This window comes from Chenopodium quinoa, unplaced genomic scaffold, assembly GCF_001683475.1.
Source record: "Chenopodium quinoa cultivar QQ74 unplaced genomic scaffold, ASM168347v1, whole genome shotgun sequence".
NCBI lineage: Eukaryota > Viridiplantae > Streptophyta > Magnoliopsida > Caryophyllales > Amaranthaceae > Chenopodium > Chenopodium quinoa.
The window spans coordinates 3,959,505-3,979,531 of record NW_018743894.1 but is presented as its reverse complement, the minus strand read 5'-3'; the positions used below and the strand labels follow the sequence as shown (position 1 = coordinate 3,979,531).

The window sequence follows — 20,027 nt, the reverse complement described above, 5'->3', positions numbered from 1 at the left end:
AATTTTTTGCGTATGCTTTCTATTTAATATTTTTCCCAACTTGAAAAAGCATGCGGCAATTTGCAATCCGGATGCTCTTGCCCCTAGGCGGCTGTGTGGTTGGTTTTATTTCAAATTGATTGATTGGCTTGAAAACACTTGATACTAGAAGAAGTATGGAGTGTTTTTAGGCCAATCAATCACAATGGTGATTTCCCCAAACCAAGTGCACAGCCGGCCAATAGAACGGGTGCTTTGAGCTTCTTGCCCAGCCGGTTGTATTCCGACTGGGGTTAGCGCGTAGCCATTACACAATCTTTTGCCCCAATAGGGGGAGTGAGTGCAACTTTCGAATAAATAACCTAAGTAAGAACTTCAGCCGATGACCGAATGATGCCGCAGGGCATTCGTTTTTCTGTAACTTAATCGTTCTTTAGATTATTCTGGTCAGACGGCTATGAGCTGACCAATTTGGTCTTTCAATTTTCTCCGTCTGCGTTGGTACATAGAACCGACGAATAGTCTGTTCTCTGCGACGATTGCACCTGGAGGGGTGTCGCCGAACGCCTTTGTCCATGTTGGGACAGGCGGTTTTGTAAAATGAGCAACCATCCGGCCATATTGACCTTTGGTCTTGTTTGAGACCGGTTGTATAGCCACTAGGCATTTTTGTGCCAAGTTTTAGTTGTTTGAACGAATAATCCGTCTGAGTATTACCCAGACGGATAAGCAATTGATAATTTACACCAAATATCAAACGTTATTAATTTAAACAAAGAGTCCGTCTGAGTTTTACTCAGGCGGACTAACAATTGTTAAATTACACTAAGTATCAAACTTAGTGATTCAAACAGAGAGTCCGTCTGAGTTTTTCCCAGGCGGACTAGCAATTATAATGTTCAATTAAACTAAGTATCAAACTTAGTTAGTTAAACTCAGGGTCCGTCTGAGCATTGCCCAGGCGGACGAACAATAATAATGGCAAAATAAATATGCAAACAAAGCCTGAATTTTCATTAATTGACTTACTGTTTAAAAAAAATATACATTCTTAGAAGTAGTACTTTTTCAGATTATCTACATTCCAAGTTCTAGGCAGGCGGCAACCGTCTGGGGTCTCCAGACGGTAGGTGCCATTCCTGACTTCTTCATAAATCCGATAGGGGCCTTTCCCAATTAGGGGTTAGCTTCCCAGCCTCATTGGCCCTATCGGTTGCCTCCATTTTTCGTAACACAAAGTCATCCACTTTTAGAGGGCGCTTGTGCACTTTCTTGTTATAAGCTCTGGTCATTCTCAGACGGTATATCTCATGGCGCAGGGCAGCGTTGCCCCTACGTTCCAGGAGGGAGTCCAATGCCAGCCGCATGGCCTCCCAATTTGCTTCTTCATCATAGAGCATAATTCTGAGAGTCGGCTCGTAGAGCTCAATGGGCAAGACAACTTCAGCACCGTATACCATAAGAAATGGGGTTTCACCGGTTGCCCCTTTAGCAGTAGTCCGGATGGCCCATAGGACATGAATTAACTCTTCTGCCCAAAAACCACCGGCTCTTTAAATTTTCTTTTTTATGCCGTCTGAGATGAGTTTCACTACTACATTTTTGATCTAATGCAACGGTACAAAAATAGCTAATACAACGGCTAATTTTACACCGTTGTATTAGACAAGGCTAATCCGTTGTATTACACTAAAACAGGGCTAATACAACGGTTTATACTAACCATTGTATTAGATAAACTAATCCGTTGTATTAGATGAGCTAATCCAACGGATTATTCTTCTAACACAACGGATAGTGTTCCCGAAATTTTTATTTTTTTTTTATTTTTTAGTTGGAGCTAATCCAACGGACCACTGTAGCTAATCCAACGGATCAACCCCAATTACTAATAAAAAGAAAAAAATAATAATACCTAATACAACGGATGAGTAAAAAACAAAAAAAAACCGAGAATGCTGAAATATTAGAGCCAAAAATGAAATTGAAAAATGAAATTGAAACCCCAATTCCCAAACTTCTCAGCAGTCTTCCTTCGTTCTCCTCCCTCGCTGCTGCTCGTTCCTCCGTTCTCCTCTCTCGCCGCCGCCGTTGCTTCGTTCTCCTTCCTCGCCTTTTCGTTTTTCTGTGCTCGAATCTCTATCTGAGGTAGGTTGATTTTGTTTTGTATTTAGTTTTAGTTTGAACCTTGCATGTGGCTGATTGCTCGAATCTTTGGATTTAGATTTGTTGATTTGTTCGAATGTTGCATGTGGCTGATTGCTTGCTTGAGGGTGGTTGTTGGGGTGGTTTTTCGATTTATGAACCCTAATTTTTTTTGGGGGTTTATTTGGGAATACTTGACATATACCTGTTGAAGTTAGCTGATTTTTGTTGTGAAATTTTAGTTATCTCCCATTGAATGTCACCGATGAAAAGTCCTTTGTGAAATTTTAGTTAGCTGATTTCTTTCCTAAATTTTAATCAGCTTCGCGAACTGCTTCACTCCTTCAGAAACCAGTTTTTCCAACACTTCTTTAAACATTGCTGAAACTACCATCTCTACAACTGCCATACTTGCTTTTCTTCTTTTTTTTTTCTTTCTTTTAGAATAAAGTTGAAAACTTCAAAAAAATTAATGAATGAAATGAAAGGTTCTGTAAGTTTTGGGGGTTTAGAATGGAAACAAGCAGAGAACTGAATTATTAGTATTGTGGAAAGAAGTGGAGAATTTGGTCAATTTTTATTAGTACTACTGCCACATCTAAAGTGAAATGTTAAAGAGCGAAAACAAGTGGAGAACTAAATTATTAGTATTGTGGAAAGAAGTGGAGAATTTGCTTCGAAGGTTATTTTTTTGCATCAGTGCAATGTTCAGCCTGCAGCTACGGATGTTCTCTATTCGTGGTGCATTACTCCCATTTTATAATGTGAAGAGCAATTTCAATGCTGCTGTGCTTTTCCGGGTCTAAATATATGTCAACTAGGAGTGACATGACTACCTGTTTAGAAGAAAATAGACATGACTACCTGTTTGAAACACTACCTTGGTGGAGTCTCTTTTTTAGTTTCTGTTTGTTTCTTGATTACGACTGAGGGTATGCCTTTACCGGTGGAGTCGTATCAATGTAGACCTCTCCACACTCCCATCAAAACTGTAATAGGTACTACTTAGTGGCTGTTGTTGCCATTGTTGATTTTGTAATATGAAGTCATCTATCTTTTAAGTGCTTAGTAATTTTGTGGGATGGACTTAAATTCGACATCCAACATAGACACAGTTTCTTTTCTGGAGGAAAAACCTGAATTTAGACTCACATTTCTGTCAATTGAGGAATGATGATTTGGAGGTGCTTGATAGGTGCATTTCTGTTGTAGTTAGAGCATTCAGTCAACATCAAATATCTCTTTCCCATTTTTCTTAAAAACCTGAGGATTGCATGAGCAGATATCTATGATCATAACAGGCTAGCAGCAATGGGTTATCTCCACACTAACATGATCTGCTAATTGATTTGTGCTGCGAATCCCTGTGTTGTAGCAAGTATCAACACCTAAGTGATCGATTTGCTAGCTAACCGCAACCCTGTGTGCTGTTGTTACACCTAAGTGATCCATTCTCTAACTAAGTGATCCATTCGGAGAAACTACTTCACTTTTTGTAAATTAGTTCAGTAATTGTAGTTTCATACTCTTGAGAGGATATGATAAGTGCATATTTGAATTTCTAAGCGTAAGTGAACAACTAAACTGATTACCGCATGCTTGTGTCTGATTTTCATCTAATTTTGTTACTGTCTGATAAGTGCATATTCAAACTAGCTTTCTGTCATTTGTATTTTGATTCTAATTGTGTTGTACTCACATTTCTCTATCTTCACAAATTGGATATGGTTAGCTCACCTAGCTGACATGCAACATAAACACACACACACACACACATGTTGGCATTTATTGCATAAGCCTGGTATTGCTCTGATAAATTGATGGTATTTCCAGTGGTGATCTTTAAGCTTCAGTGATGAATTGGTTTGAAAATCTGTTGGCCTTCAGGCCTTGTTCCATTTGTGAAGTTGTTGTGTCATGTGATCCCTTTGCACAGTTTACATTGTGACATACCCTCTCGCCAATTTTGGCATACTTACCAATTAGCCTTTTGTGCCTTGGTGCTCTGTAATGAGTGTAATCTGTTCTTGTGTTGCTATGAGCAAACTTTTTATGACTTGTTGACATTTTGGCGGGAGCTTGGTTTTAGTTATTTTTTTCCTGCTGTTTGACTTTCTAATGCTGGCATGTTATCTCAGTGGTGCCTTGAAGAATTTGGAACTCAAAGAATACAACTTTAAAGCTAAAGGTCTTCCAAGGTGGTCATTTGCATCCCTTACTCAAGGTTAGGCTGCTTGTTCTATTTCCTTAAATTCTCTTTTGCAGGGGTAGTTTTTAAAGCATTTCCATTTGGTTGCAGCAATTTGTTATTTAGTTGAAATGCAACTTATTGGCTAATTTGAAATTTTGAATTGGATATCTGCATGTTATGGATGTTTGTACTATTGTTATAAATAATTGCTGATTGTGTGGTTAGAACTCTCAGAAGCCAACCTTTTTTTTACAAGTTCCGACCAGGCAATGATATTGGAATGAGCACATGCTTAACCATTTTGCTTGAAATTTGTTATTTCTGTCATCATTCTGGTTATGCCGATTGTAGTTTGGGTTTGTTTATCAACTTACAATGGGGGATGTTGTGTGAGATCGCTAGATTTCGCAACTGTTATAGAATTGGAAAAAAGATCCATTTATTCTATTGCTTCTTTAGGACTTCTTAGATTAGTTCTTCATCTAAGGTTGTTGGTGGCAATGAACATCTGATTGATTCTATGCATTGTTATTTGCTTTGCTTGACAGCAAGGATGATGTGTGCCTGTGTTGGATTTGTGAACTAGTCATGTGTTGAGTGTATGTTGTGGGTGGATTTGTGAACTAGTCAAGGTTTTCAAGAACAAGGGATTTTAATTCTATCAAAAAGCTTTTAATATTTCAAAGCAGTAAGAACTATTCTACAAACTTTCTGCCTTTTGAGCTGTTTTAAACAGGCAAAAGATACACTTTCTTGTTAATTTTGACTGTGAAAGTGTAAGGGGGAAACTAACTCAAGACATTTGGATAGACGTGCTTTCAATTTGACTATGAAAGGAATGGGGAAAACTCACCACCTGATAATTAGATTAGAAATCTAACCTAGTTTCACCAGGAGGGATGGGAATACAACCAAGCAACCCAGTGGCTTCATATATCTAGTTCATGTATAATAGTAAATGACAAAAGGTAGAGAGATTGTAATTGTATTTTTTTTTTGAAAAAAAAAAACATACACCGTACTTCATGAAATTTAAATGTTGGTTCGATATCCCTTTGTACATAAACTGATAAGCATATAGCCATACACACATACAGAGTAAAAACTCAAGCCGAAGAAAGCATCAATATGATACTTTTCTTATTGATTGACATTACTTTGGCTCAGACATTGCTCATAATTATGCTGCAACCTTTGTTCTTTTTTATGTAAATCTGTTTGGGTGGGCGTATTTGGACAATTTGCTATAAACAGAACCCAACAGGCAATTCGCTTATGTAGCTTTATGCAATCCAAACTCTTTTTTTGCTCCTTGATATATCATTCGGCTCTATGTTCTGTTTTCTAAATCTTACTGTGGTTTGTGCTTTGGATTTCCTCTGTTACCGAGCTGTTGTCCTTGCTTTTCTAGGTTCCATGTTCTTGATTTGATCTTAGGTGCACCGACGAACTACAACGTTCTCTATCTTAAAATTGGAATCTTGAAGCTATTTCTTGTCAGGTACTTTCTACTTCCATGGACAGATGGACTGAATATCTGAATGTACTCTTTTGCATGAATAAATCAAAATATAGTGTTTATGACCGAATCACTACTTTCTTTTTTTTGTTTTGATAGACACTACTTCATATTAATTTTGAAGTGGATTTTCTCATCAAATTTGCTGTTTTTGACTAATTAGTAGCGTGAAATATGATCTGTGTTTGCTTCAATTTTAATATTTTCAAGTGCTTTAAATGAATAAATGGTATTAAAACACTTAGCGGAAGGCTCACAGAGCTTCTCCAGCATTAATGCCCTTTGATTTTGCCTTAGGAGTCACTACAGCTCGAAAGCTGGCAGTATTACACTAAACTTTTGAACTCCAGCAAAAATTCTTACAGTCTTACTGTTATCACTGCCAATCAATTATTCAGCTAAAACTACTATTGGAAACGGATGGGAGGCCCAAAATTAAAGGGAACAAGAGTAAACTTAAAAGCAAGAGTATGGAAACTAATAGCTGTGCCTGTGCCTGTGCCTATTTAATTGTTTGCTTTATTATTTTCTGTTCATTACTTACTGTTGAATGTCAATTGTTCAGTATGATGTAAATGGTAAATTAAATATGGGTTTTGCTTGTTTTTAAATTCTAATCCACATCAATCAAAATATGGAACATTATGTAACAGCTAAATTAGGGACTTAAGTCAAGGCCTTCTAGAATTATCAAATAATTTTTCCTATTTACTCTGTTAATTTCTATTTTTACCCTAAGGAATGGAAGGTGGAACTAAGAATTGTTGGATGTTTGCCAAATGGAGCGATGAATATGAACAAGGAGTCGATGAATATGTCAAAAGGGCTTTTGCTATTAAGTCTCAAGGAAATCAAATTTGTTGTCCCTGTCAAATTTGTCATTATCGTTTTTGGCGGTGTGAAGGTGTGGTGAGAGACCATCTAATTTGTAATGGTTTTGTTCCAAGATCGGATAAGTTATCAGACTTAGGGTTCAATATCCAAAGAGAAGAAACTATTTTGGATAATGATGAAGGGTTAATCCCAAATAACTCTAGCGATGACGTAGTGAGGTTGTTGCATGATGCACGTGATGCTTTTAGAGAGGGGCCAAATGATGAGGCAAAAAAGTTTTTGAGGTTAGTTGAAGAAGGGAAAGAAGAATTGTATCCTGGTTCCAAAAATCACTCAAAACTTTCCTTCATGATTCGACTTTTTATTTTGAAGTGTGATCATAATCTAACTAATGCCGCATTTGGAGATATATTGGAGCTTATAAGGGAGGTGTTGCCTGATGCAAAGTTGCCAACTTCTTTCAATGAAGCGAAAAGTGTTTTGAAAGTGTTGGGGTTGGATTATACAAAGATTGATGCATGTCCAAACGATTGCATGATATATTGGGAAGAGCATGAAAATGCAACAAGCTGCCATGTTTGTAAAACACCAAGATGGAAATCAAAGGACAAAGAGGATGACATAGAAAATGGTAAAGGAAAGACCTATAGGATTCCTCAAAAGATTCTTAGGTACTTTCCGATAAATAAAAGGCTTCAACGACTATTTATGTGTCAAGAGACGGCGAGATACATGACTTGGCATGCGGATGGGCGTGAAAATGATCATCTTTTACATCATCCAGCTGACGGTCAAGCTTGGAGGGAATTTGATTCCTTGTACAAAGAGTTTTCTGATGACCCGCGCAATGTGAGGCTAGGACTAGCCACAGATGGCTTCAGCCCGTTCAACTCAATGAGTATTGTACATAGTACTTGGCCAGTTATGTTGATCAATTACAACTTGCCTCCTTGGATGATTATGAAGCCTGAGTATTTGATGTTAGCACTACTAATTCCGGGTCCTTCTTCCCCAGGCAATGACCTTGACATATATTTGCAACCACTAATGAAGGACTTAAAGGATTTGTGGGAGTTCGGACTGGAAACTTATGATGCTTCGAGTAACCAGAGGTTTCACATGCATGTAGCATTGATGACTACCGTGAGTGATTTTCCTGCTTACGCGATGTTATCTGGTTGGAGCACAAAAGGATACTTGGCGTGCCCTGAGTGTCATTATGAATTAGATTCTGAGTGGTTGCCTTATAGTGCTAAGAATGTGTATAGGGCAAATCGTAAATTTCTACCTCCATTTCACCCTTGGCGTCGTGATAAGAGGAATTTTGATGAGAAAGTTGAGGAAAGACATCAACCTACTCCATTGAATGGAATTGATGTAGCTAATCTGTTGCGTGATTTTCCAAATGAATTTGGAAAGAAGCAAAAGAAACCAAGGCGTGATGTTGATGATCCGAATCCGTGGAAAAAGAGGGTCATTTTCTTCGAGTTACCATATTGGAAGCATTGTCTTAATCGTCACAACCTCGATGTAATGCATATTGAGAAAAATGTGTTTGATAGTGTCATTGGGACATTGTTAGACATTTCTCAAAAGACCAAGGATCATGTGAGTGCTCGTCGAGATTTGGTAGAGCTTAATTTGATGCCGGAGCTTCAACCAAGAGAATTGGAAGATAGTGGCGAAGAATTTCCAAGATCCCGCTTTTGGATGTCATTGGAGCAAAAACGTAAGTTCTGCCAAGTCTTCAAAAATGCCAAACTTCCTCAAGGCTATGCTTCTAAAATTGGTCGATGTGTACAAGTTGGGGAAAGGAAAATTGCAGGCTACAAAAGCCACGATGCACATTTTATGATGAATTATTTGCTCCCAATTGCAGTGAAGACAACATTATCCAAAGATGTTGCTACTCCTTTGATTAGACTTTGTGGTTTTTTTAAAAGTATATGGAGTAAAACTGTTGATCCTCAACATCTTGAAAAATTGCAATATGAGATAGTTGAAACATTATGCCTACTTGAGAGGATTTTTCCACCTGCCTTTTTTGATATAATGGTACATCTACCTCTACACTTGGTGGGCCAAATTAAGTTGGGTGGACCTGTAAGTTCAAGGTGTATGTATGGGATTGAGAGGTATCTTCATGGACTGAAGCAAGATGTTCGAAATAAAGCTCGTCCAGAAGGCTCAATGGCAGAAGGATATCTAGCTAAAGAATGTGTTGCCTTTGTAGCTAGATTTTTGAATGGATCAAACTCGGCCACACCTCAAGTTAATGCTTGTAGTCCATCACAATCATTTCTTCCTAAGGTAGTACGTCCAATAAAAGGGAAAGGAAGGACATCAAAGAAAAAAGACCGTGAACACATACTTGATCACAATCAATGGGTACAAGCGCATCGTTATGTCTTGTTCAATTGTGACTGCGAGGAAGTTGAGAAATATATAAGGTTAGATTACCAACCAAAATGTAGTTTTTTTTCTTTTTCTCTTGGTTTTGAATATGTTTTAATTGTAGTGTTAATAAAGTAATCTTTTTTTATTTCATAGTGAGCACAAGGAATTTGTAAGCGCTAGAGGAAAAAGAAAATGGAATAGTGTTCAAGATCACAGCAAGGATTTTGTGGATTGGTTTAGGGAGAAAGTTGATTTCATTGTTGACGAGGGTCAAGAGATCATCCCTAACAATATCATATGGTTATCAAAAGGGCCTTCTTACATTGCTAAAAAGTATACATGGTACTCAGTCAATGGTTATAGGTTCCATACCATGAAGCGCGATGCTAATTGTGTAACTCAAAATAGTGGAGTCACTCTAACGGCCATGACACATAGCTTTGCGAGTTCCAAAGATCAAAATCCTTTTGAGGCTAATGTCAATTATTATGGTTCAATAACAGACATCATTTCAGTATCTTACCATGGCTATTTCTGTGTCGTCTTATTTAAGTGTGTGTGGTTTCACTCTGAAAAAGACGATGATGAGCTTGTAACAATTAATATGTCTAAGACAATTTCTAAAGAAGAACCATTTATCTTGGCATCTCAAGCACATCAAGTGTTTTATGTTGAAGATCTTAATAGAGATGGTTGGCATTATGCTGTTCAAATCCCTCCTAGAGAGCTTTCTGATGGTTTTTTCCCTAACAATTTATATTACATTATATTGCACTGCTTTTCATATTATATTATATTATATTATATTATATTATATTGCATTGTTTTTCATATTATTATCTTTTATGGTTTGTAAACATGTTCTCATTGAATGGCTTTGCAGATGAAGGGGAGTAAAGCAAAAGCTTCTAATTCCCAAAGTCAGCTTCCAGACTATGAGTTACAAAGGCTCAGAAAATTGAAGCATAATGCTGAAAGAATGTCAGCCCAAGGATCGGGATCCTTGGCGAATAAGATACTGCAACAAAAAACACGCGACATACTTTGTTCGAGTGTGAGGCAGACAGATGATGGCTCCTCAGGAGACTCTGATACGGAACAGGAAACTCTTGGTAGTGAAAAAAGACAAGTATGTGAAAAGGTATCTTTAGTAACTTGAATTTGCTTTGACGACATATACATTCCTGCCTTTGCTCTGCCAGACTCTTGGTATAAGTTGTGTAGGAATTATCTTTGCTCTACAAACATGTTTATTCAGTTTGCTTTGGTCTATTTTAACCTTGAAGCTCATCTAAACTAGACCGGTACCTTATTATCTGGCTCTTCTATTTTTCTCTATTTTACTACGTATTTGAATTTTTTTCCCATCTGTGATGCTGCAGTTCTGATTCAAATATAGAGATAGTTCGACATTTAGTAAAAACACAAAAATGCTGCAGTTCTGATTCAAATATAATGTTTGTAGCATTCGCAATGCCTTTATGCATCTTGTGAGAGTGTAAAATGAAGAAACTATAAATGATGAATGTTCACAGGAGATGAATTGTACTGCAGCTAGTTGGGGATGTGGCGTTGTAAGTCCCATTGGAAAATTTATTTGCTGATCTAGCCTCGAGTGACACTGATGATGATGCTTATATTACTGATGCAGAGTGATACAAATAAACATGTTAGCACACTAGACAATTAAACATCAAATAGGTTGAACGACGAAGCATATTGTTTGCTTCTACTATCTAGTACTATCTATTTACAATTTGGCATCACCATTTAGTAGTCAGTCCCTCCCCTACCTCTTGTTTTATAGAGATTGAGGGACTGTATACCATATTCCATATATGAGCATGCGCACACTAGCTAATTACTACTTGTCTAGCCATCAATTTATAGATTGGTTATTGCTAAATTCCTAAAGTCTTATAAATTACTCTGTACAACATTTTCTGTTCCTTCTATGTAGTCTTATTTTTAATTTTTTTTGGCGTAGTTTGGGAAAATCACAGAGATATATTAAACAAGAAAAACATGAATCAAGAAAGTTGTGCTTTTTAGTTATCATTGTAGAAAACAAAAGGTCAAGAAATTACCAGGGACTAATTCATACTTGTATATGACGTGACAAAGATATTTGGAGGGATTTCATATAATCAAATGCCGTATATTATAAATGGAAAAAACTCATCAACCAAATTTCAGTCTTGTTGAGACTGTTTGCTGATCTTAATGTTTTTACTGCTGTTCTCATACATTTTTAAGCTAATGATTGGAATTTATATCTTTCAGCTTCATAATCGCTCTTTTTTTTTCTTTCTCTGGTTTAATGTATTGTGGGTTGATTTGATGATACACAGCGTCTCTTGGGTTTTTTGACGACATATACATTCCTGCCTTTGCTCTGCCAGACCCGTCACATAGTAACTTGTTTCGCTTTTGTTTTATAGGTCTCTTCTCAACAACATCCAGTTCCTACACGGGAAATTCAAAGGAAGCAGCAAGAACAGCAATTGGGGTCAACAAAGGCATCTGTGAAGAAAAGAGCGTTCTGTTCTCCTGGCTCAATGTCAGCTTACCTCGAGTTTCGAAAACGACAAAAGGATGAAGCGCTGATGATGAGCAGTGAGGTGCATGAAAAAGGGCAAAATTATGATGATGAGCAGCTGAATGAGACCGATTGTGCTCTTCAGTTCGATTGTGAGGACAATGATGAGGGAAATGAAGCAGCGGAACGAGCATTGATGGCACAGTTTGGAATAGAAGGTATATTCTGATCATTAATTATGATTGCCTTAGGTTGACCTGTCAAATTGTTATAATTCTAGTAAAATATAATTATAGATATAATTAATAGTATAAATATGCTTTGACAGACATAAATAGATTGAAAACTCCAATAAAGAAGTAGATACATTCTTCCCTAGACATTTATAAAAGAAAAACACTTGTATATGCAATGGAGCTTATATTTTGCCTCTGATTCCTAAAACTTAAAATTTGTAGTTTGTTAAATAATCGTATCTATTTCATATTAGACCTAATGGCTGAAAATATATAATATGTAATATTTCAATTTAAAGTCTGAACACAGGAAAGAAAAGCATAACTTAATAAGATATTGTCTCTGAATACTTCCTTAGGTTCTCCCTGTTCCCCTGCCACAGTGAGAAAATAACATGAAGTGTTTCAGCACCTATCTTATTCCATTTGCACTCATTCAACTAATATCTCTAATTCATCATGAATTGCAGCAGTACCCTCAACTGATACACAGATTCTTCTAAGTGATAAACATAAATCATTTCGACAATTTGACTTTTTCTAGAAGTACCACAGACACATAACCATCAAAAGTAAGGCTGAATGGAAAATGGAGAGAATAATGTAGCAACTTATACATTAGTATAGTTTATGGAATTTGCTGTAACTAATACACATCAAAAAAAACTTTAACTCCAGTTGACGAAAATAGAGATTTTTCTTTAGGAAAATTATTCATTGATAAAAAATAAAAAAAAAAGAAAAAAAACACAACATACTTTAAACATTTTGTACGGGGTTTCTATTGAGGTTAGATGGATAAGCTCTACCAAATAGTTCTTTTACATGGCAGAAAACGTGTCCCTACTCTTTTTAAAGTAGCCATTTTCAACTACTAAAGAATTCATCATGCTATTCATTAATAAAAAGTAATAATTGTTATGGAATCAATTTACACTACTTTTGCCTATGTAATAGGTACTAACCCCATATGCAGCCATTACAGAAATATGTACAAAATACTAATAAAGTACACGCATTTAAAATTACCTAGCAATAACATTTTCTCTTTTGCATTCTCAGTTGAAGAATCTTTCTTATCTGATTCTGCCATCTTTGTTAAAGCACTGGTTGAGATATATATAAACTTGTTAAGCTGGATAAACTTACGAATGCAGTGTTTATTACCACAGAAACATCAAGTGAATTGTCCTCGAAAAGGAAAAAACATCGAGGTCGAACAATGCTCCACAGGGTTCACGCACGTTCAAGAGAGGAGCGTCCTGTGATTGTTCTGAACTCATTAGGTCAGCCAATTGGACCTACTAAGGAGATTGTGCAAGAGTTCAAGTTTTTTTCTGGGAACGGTGGCAAGGGATTCCGAACTTGCACCGCTTAACTACAGAAATTTTCCTAGCCTACCGACACTTGATAAGATATTGGATTATGTCCAGGTAGTACACAATGATACTGTTGCATTACACGTACACCTCCACACGTTACTAATGTTTTAGCTTGAACAGGAGAAGTATATGGTCCCCCACGCCGGGTTAAATTGGGTGATGGATGCTGTAAATAGTTGTTGGAAATATTATAAATGCCAAATCAAGAAGAAGCACTTCTATGCATATGATACGGATGATTTAAGGTGGGAACATAAACCAGATACAATCTCCGATCAGATGTTCCTAGATCTTCTACAATATTGGCATACCGATGAGGCGAAGGTACTGTATATTGATTCTAATCTAATTCTCTCGAATAATTTTATCTAATATGTGTTTAATTTTGAATTAAATGGTGGTTTTCGATTTTCCCTAGGCAATTAGCCAAAGCAACAAAAGCAATCGTCTAATGTTAGATGATATGCACACTTTGGGACGCAAATCATATGCTATTTTACGCCATGAGTTGGTAAGTACATTTTTTAAAATCTAAATTATAGGCATGTTGCATATATTTTTATTCTAATTTCATATATTATGATTTACATATATATAGCAACAACAAGATCCCGACAAGAAAGAACCTTCTCAAGCAAAGGTTTACAAGGAATCAAGAAAAAGAAGTGCTGAAAGGACATACATTAGCAGCTTTGAAAAAGCAAAAGAGAATATTGTGAGTTATTCGATAATTAGTAACATTGTACGCCTAAATATTGTTAGTTATTCGATAATTAGTAACATATTACTATGTTTGCCTAAACAGGACAAAATTGATGCTTTGGAGTCAGCACAATCACAAGAAGATGGTAATGTATGCAATGACCCTTACAGTGAAGTGATTCCACCTCCTAAACGCAAAAGTCGTTTGCATCTATATGGCTCGGGTGTGAAGAAGAGTGATTTGAAGAACAAAGATACAAAGTCAAATTACATACTCCCGGAGGAATTCCTGGTAGGCATAAAAACACAATTAGTCCAAGAAATTGCACCTACCATCACCGCTGCAGTTTTGGATTCGATTCGCGAGGTCAACCCCGGGATTAATCTTGTGGTTCCTAGTACTCTACAGCAATTGACTCCGCATGATGCATCTAGTGCACCAAATCGAAATACTGCCCAAAGTGGACAATCTTCAAAATCATTTAATCAGGTATAATCTGCACTTCTCTGCTCTAAACTTTAATTTCTAAACTTCCCCTAACTGCTTGCTTGACTGCTTGACTGACTGACTGACTGCCTGCCTGACTGACTGCTTGGCTGCCTGACTGACTGACTGCCTGCCTGCCTGACTAACTAACTGACTGACTGACTGCTTGACTGACTGACTGCCTGCCTGCCTGAGCCTGACTGACTGACTGCCTGCCTGCCTGAGCCTGACTGACTGACTGCCTGCCTGCCTGACTAACTAACTGACTGACTGACTGCTTGACTTGCCTGCCTGTCTGACTGAAAGCTTGCCTGCCTGCCTGACTGCTTGCCTGCTTGCCTACCTGCCTGACTGACTGCTTGCCTGTCTGCCTAACTACTTGCCTGCTTGCTTGCCTACCTGCCTACCTGCCTACTATAGAAGGGGCTGGCGTAGTTATGCTGAGTTTGCCCATATAGAGCCTCACAACTTGCATCATTCCACTCCTTATCTCCCTCTAGCATTCCCCGAGCATAACAATCAGGTGTGCGATAATTAATGTCGTATGCTGATCACATTATGCTGGATCTTGTCTCCCATGTGAGACTGTCAGAGACTGGCTAGCCGACCCCTGCTGCAGCAACTCTCACTCCTCCCTGCTCTGACTCTAATTCAATTGAAACAGAAAATCAAGGCTCACTCAAGGAATTAATTGCTAATAATTGACTGAACAGTGTAATTAATGTTTCTAGGGAGAATGTTGGTATTTATTGATAACTAATTTCAGATTACAAACGCATGACTTAAGGCCATGAATCTCTTAGTAGCTTTAGGCCACAACTCTCTCTAAGTAATTCTTAGCCTGGGATGAAGCTTTGTTTTATCCCAAGGGGGCCGAGGCCCTTGTAAAAATACTATACTGCATACAAGTATTGCTTAAATCTTTACAGCATTCTACATTAATATGTTCCTGGTATTTAACAACTTCGAGCTGTTTAAACATAGCATTAGCTCAAACTGTTGATATAGCCTTCTAATGTCTTTTGTTTGTTTGATTTCACTTACCATTGGATGTGGAAAACTGTTAAAATGATGATATCTTGCCAAGGATGTCTGATTTTTGTTCTCTTATTGTATATTTTGTACTTTGATGACTGATTTGTGTGTTGTGCGTTATTTAATTTTCCCAATTGGTGTTGTTATTGTTGTTGGTATTGTGGCTTATGCATTACTTTTTTTACTTAGGTGGTTGATGACGATGAGCTACCCCGGGATGAATGAAGTAAGGACTAATGTTGATTTTATGTATCTATTGCAACTTCTAAGAGCTTTCAAATTAAACGTTTGTTAATTAATTAGCTAGTGAACTTTCATTTATAATTAGTTAGTATTGACACTTCGTTTACTTTTGTAATGCAACGAATATGTATTATATGTACTTCGTTTATTTTGTAATGCAACGAACGAAGATATATTATATGTACTTTAATTTGTTTATTTAAATTATAAATATACTAATATAATTTATATTTATTATTATAGATTTAAAAAAAATAAAAAATTTACCTAATACAACGGTTTTAAAAAACAAAAAGAATAAAAAGGGGTCTAATACAACGGTTTTTTTTTTTAAAAAAAAAAAGGGGGGGCTAATACAACGGTATTAAAAAAAAAAGGGGGGGGGGCTAATACAACGGATGTAAAAAAAAAAATTAAAGGACCTAATCCAACGGATTGGGCGAAAAATCCGTTGGATTAGGTAGATACCTAATACAACGGATTCATCAATCCGTTGGATTAGGTCCAATTATTCCCAAAAAAAACAAAAGGGAACCTAATCCAACGGATTGAAGAAACCGTTGGATTAGGTATCTACCTAATCCAACGGATTGCTCAATCCGTTGGATTAGGTCTATTTTGCCGTTGTATTAGACCTAATCCAACCCTTGCAAATGTGACGGTTGGTAACCGTTGTATTAGGTCTAATACAACGGTTTTTGACACCTAATACAACAAAAAAAGCCGTTGTATTAGCTCTTAAATGTAGTAGTGTTTGTTGAAGGCTTTAACCTGGCCGTTTGCTTGAGGTCGGCCGACTGATGCAAAACAGTGCGAGATACCCTGATCTCCCAACCAAGTCTTGAGCTGTGGGGTCTCAAACTGGGGGCCATTATCAAACACCATAGACATAGGTACCCCAAACCGGGTGATGATATTCTTTCAGATAAAAGAGATGACATCCTTTGTCTTGATGTTCTTAACCGGCTCAGCTTCTACCCATTTGGTAAAATAATCCACAGCCACCAAAATGTAGCACTTTCCGCCCGTTCATGCCCCATTTGGCGAATGGGACTGGGCTGTGGATTGCCGTCAGATCAGTAGCCGGGCGGTGAATAAGAGGGCCAAACCTTTGGCATTTGTCACATCTTTTTACTAACTCTTTAGCGTCTGCTTCAAGAGTAGGCCAGAAGTAATGTCGCCTGGCTCTGACGGCTAGGGACCTGCCGCCTATATGAGAGGCGCAATACCCAACATGCAATTCTTCGAGAACTTCTTTCCTTTTTTCTGGGGTAACACACTTCAGTAGAGGTTTGAGGAAACCCACCTTGAAGAGTTCTCCGTTTCTCAACTCGAAGTTTGTTGCTCGCTTTTTCATGACGGCTGCCTCCTGTGGTGAATCAGGAAGCTTGCCGTCTGCCAAATATACCCGGATGCCATCCATCCATGTAGAGCTTCGGTCTAAGATTCCAATGGGATCTTCAATGCTTCTCTTTTCAAGAACTTCCCAAAAAACCGACCGAGGAGTATCACAGCAGGCGGATGAAGCCAATTTGGACAACGCATCCGCCTGGTTGTTATCTGACCTAGGCACTTGATTCAGACGGAATTCCTCAAGTGCCCCAGCCTCTTCTTTGACTGCCTGAAGATATTTGATCATAGCTAGATGAGTTGCCTCATATGTTCCCTCATACTGGCTGACAACCAATTGAGAATCAGAATAGGCATCAATTTTCATTGCCCCTGCTGCTTTACACATGCGCATTCCGGCTAGCAGGGCTTCGTACTCCGCCTCGTTGTTTGAGGCTTGAAACTTAAAACGCAGGGCATATTCAAATTTTTCCCCCTCAGGAGACTCATATATAATTCCTACACCACAGCCGTTCTTCGTTGAGCTTCCGTCTACATACACTTTCCAAACCTGGTCAACATTATCCGGTTGCACCGGTCGAGTCATTTCAACAATGAAATCGGCAAATGCCTGACCTTTCACTGCCTTTCTAGGTTCAAAAGTGATTTCAAGACTTTGCATTTCAATAGCCCAGTTCAAAAGTAGACATTGGCCGCTTGAGGGGCTGGTCGGTGTAGATTACTACCGGATGAGCCAGAAAATAAGGTTTCAATTTCTTGAAAGCCATATACAGGGCAAGGCCAATTTTTTCTACCATGGGGTACCGGAGCTCAGCATTTTTTAGAACATGGCTAATGAACTAGACCGGAAGCTGAACACCGTCTCTCTCAGCAAGGAGAACGGCACTGAGGGCATGATCCGAGACGACTAGGTACATGTATAACACCTCTCTAGGAAGTGGGCTAACAAGCCTTGGCAAGGAGTGCAAGTGTTCTTTCAGCTGTTGAAAGGCCGCCTCAGCATCATCCCCCCATTCAAATCTGGCCTTCTTCCTAATTGCTTGGAAGAAGTAAAGGCATTTATCACCTGACCGGCTGAGGAATCTCCCCAAGGCGGCCAAGCAACCGGTTAGTCTATGTGCTTCCTTGACAGTGCGGGGTGACTTCATGTCAATTACCGCCTGTATCTTCTCATGGTTAGCCTCTATCCCCCTTTGATCAATCAGGAATCCGAGAAACTTCCCAGACTCAACACCAAAAATGCATTTCTTAGGATTTAACATAACCTTATGCCGCCTGAGTGTGGTGAAGGTTTCTCGGAGATCAGCAAGGTAATCCGCCTGCTGCTTGGATTTGACTATCATGTCATCAATGTACGCCTCTACATTCCTCCCAATTTGATTAATAAAGACCGTATTAATCATCCGTTGGAACGTAGCCGGCGCATTTTTTAAGCCAAACGGCATCACTGTGTAACAGAATAGCCCCTGATCAGTGACGAAGGGCGTCTTTTCTTGATCTTTCTTCCACAGGGGTATCTGATGGAAGTCGGAGTAGGCATCCATAAAGCTCATCAAGGCATGCCCGGCTGTTGAATCGACCAGGCTGTCGATCTTAGGAAGCGGATAACTGTCCTTGGGACATGCCTTGTTGAGATCTGTGTAATCAACACACATACGCCAGGTACCATTCGGCTTCTTTACAAGCACAACATTCGCCACCCAGTCGGGGAAATTACATGGCCGAATGAACCCAGCATCCAACAGCTTTTTAACTTCGGCAGCTGCCGCTTGACTTCTTTCCTCACCGTGATTTCTTTTCTTCTGCCAGATGGGCTTCTTTTTAGGGTCCACGACGAGTTTATGGACAACAAGATCCGGGCTGACGCCTGGCATCTCTTCCACTTCAAAGGCAAAAATGTCTTTGAATTCTTTCAGCAAAAGGTGCAAGTTTGCACCCAACTTAGCAAAAGCAACCGCCCCAACCTTCACGGTACGCTCCGGACGGCTGTCGTCCAGATGTATATCAATGTGTTCACCAGCCGGTTGGGGACGAAGCTCATCTGGCCGTTCACCGGTCAGTGATTGCTATTTTTTCTCTTTCTTCACCTCCACCAGCATAGGTGCCTTTCTTTTCTTCCCGACTGCTGGTACTGGATCGGCATCCTTGACATTGTCAAGGTCTATTGGTTCCTGGCTGTCTGGGGCCACAGTATCTTTGACGCCTGAGAGATAGCACTCCCGGGCCGTCTTCTGATCCCCATTCAAGGAACCAACAGAGCCGTCATCCCTCTCATACTTGATGAGCATAAGGGAAGGGATGATTACAGCTTTGGATTCGTTGAGGGTTGGCCGGCCCAAAATAATGCTGCAGGCGGTCAACTCCTCAACAACCAAAAACTTGACGACCAGATGTCGCCCTTTTCCTTTCTCACCCAGCCGGATGGGTAGATCAACCCTTCCGACTAGGTAAACCATTCCACCCCCAAAGCCAACTAAGGGGTGGGTAACCGGATGCAAGCTGCTGTCATTGTATTTCAGCTTCTGCAAGCACCGGAGACTGATGATATCTGATGAGTTGCCGGTGTCAATAAGGATCCGTCCAACCAGTTGGTTGGCAACTTTACATTCGATGACGACCGGGTCATCATGCGGGCGGCGAACACTGCCCCTATCCTTCTCGGTGATCGGAACATCTGGGAAGGAGGAGCTTGCAGACGCTTGCCCATCATCATCTTTGTCCATCTTTCGAAGATGGCTCTTGGTGCCCTGAATGGTAGGGTCACCACATGAGAACCCGCCTGCTATTGTGTAGACTGGCTCCTTGTCGGTATCTGAGCTACTAGCATGCTGGGGGGTAGTCTTAGAGGACTGACCCTTATGTAGGACTTCAGCATTCCCTTGTCAGCCAGACGGTCCAACGCCCGTTGAAGGCTGAAGCAGTCGTTGGTGTCATGGCCAACTTCCTCATGGTATTGGCAAAATTTATTTTTGTTCCTTGATTGAATGG

General features: G+C 39.0%; 3 protein-coding genes across 3 annotated transcripts; all 3 read left to right on the top strand.

The window, feature by feature from the left end:
- Positions 1-6,575: 6,575 nt before the first annotated feature.
- Positions 6,576-9,661, top strand: LOC110686804. Its single transcript, XM_021863392.1, has 3 exons — positions 6,576-9,118; positions 9,219-9,543; positions 9,644-9,661. Exons 1-3 carry the CDS (start codon positions 6,576-6,578, stop codon positions 9,659-9,661), a joined length of 2,886 nt encoding a protein of 961 aa, XP_021719084.1.
- Positions 9,662-9,669: 8 nt separating this feature from the next.
- On the top strand, positions 9,670-11,967 carry LOC110686803. Its single transcript, XM_021863391.1, has 4 exons — positions 9,670-9,802; positions 9,949-10,206; positions 11,507-11,822; positions 11,933-11,967. Exons 1-4 carry the CDS (start codon positions 9,734-9,736, stop codon positions 11,965-11,967), a joined length of 678 nt encoding a protein of 225 aa, XP_021719083.1. The 5' UTR covers positions 9,670-9,733.
- Positions 11,968-12,940: 973 nt separating this feature from the next.
- LOC110686847 lies at positions 12,941-15,845 on the top strand. The gene is made up of 6 exons (XM_021863445.1): positions 12,941-13,273; positions 13,343-13,546; positions 13,641-13,733; positions 13,821-13,937; positions 14,028-14,414; positions 15,636-15,845. Exons 2-6 carry the CDS (start codon positions 13,352-13,354, stop codon positions 15,669-15,671), a joined length of 828 nt encoding a protein of 275 aa, XP_021719137.1. The 5' UTR covers positions 12,941-13,273; positions 13,343-13,351; the 3' UTR covers positions 15,672-15,845.
- The last annotated feature ends 4,182 nt before the right edge of the window (positions 15,846-20,027 follow it).

Coding starts and splice junctions, on each gene's coding strand:
- LOC110686804 (XM_021863392.1), top strand. CDS start 6,576: ATGGAAGGTGGAACTAAGAATTGTTGGATGTTTGCCAAATGGAGCGAT. Junction 9,119..9,218: donor GAAGTTGAGAAATATATAAG/GTTAGATTACCA, acceptor TTTATTTCATAG/TGAGCACAAGGAATTTGTAA.
- LOC110686847 (XM_021863445.1), top strand. CDS start 13,352: ATGGTCCCCCACGCCGGGTTAAATTGGGTGATGGATGCTGTAAATAGT. Junction 13,938..14,027: donor AAAAAGCAAAAGAGAATATT/GTGAGTTATTCG, acceptor TTGCCTAAACAG/GACAAAATTGATGCTTTGGA. Junction 14,415..15,635: donor CTTCAAAATCATTTAATCAG/GTATAATCTGCA, acceptor TTTTTTACTTAG/GTGGTTGATGACGATGAGCT.
- LOC110686803 (XM_021863391.1), top strand. CDS start 9,734: ATGTTGAAGATCTTAATAGAGATGGTTGGCATTATGCTGTTCAAATCC. Junction 9,803..9,948: donor TCCTAGAGAGCTTTCTGATG/GTTTTTTCCCTA, acceptor ATGGCTTTGCAG/ATGAAGGGGAGTAAAGCAAA. Junction 10,207..11,506: donor AAAGACAAGTATGTGAAAAG/GTATCTTTAGTA, acceptor TTTGTTTTATAG/GTCTCTTCTCAACAACATCC.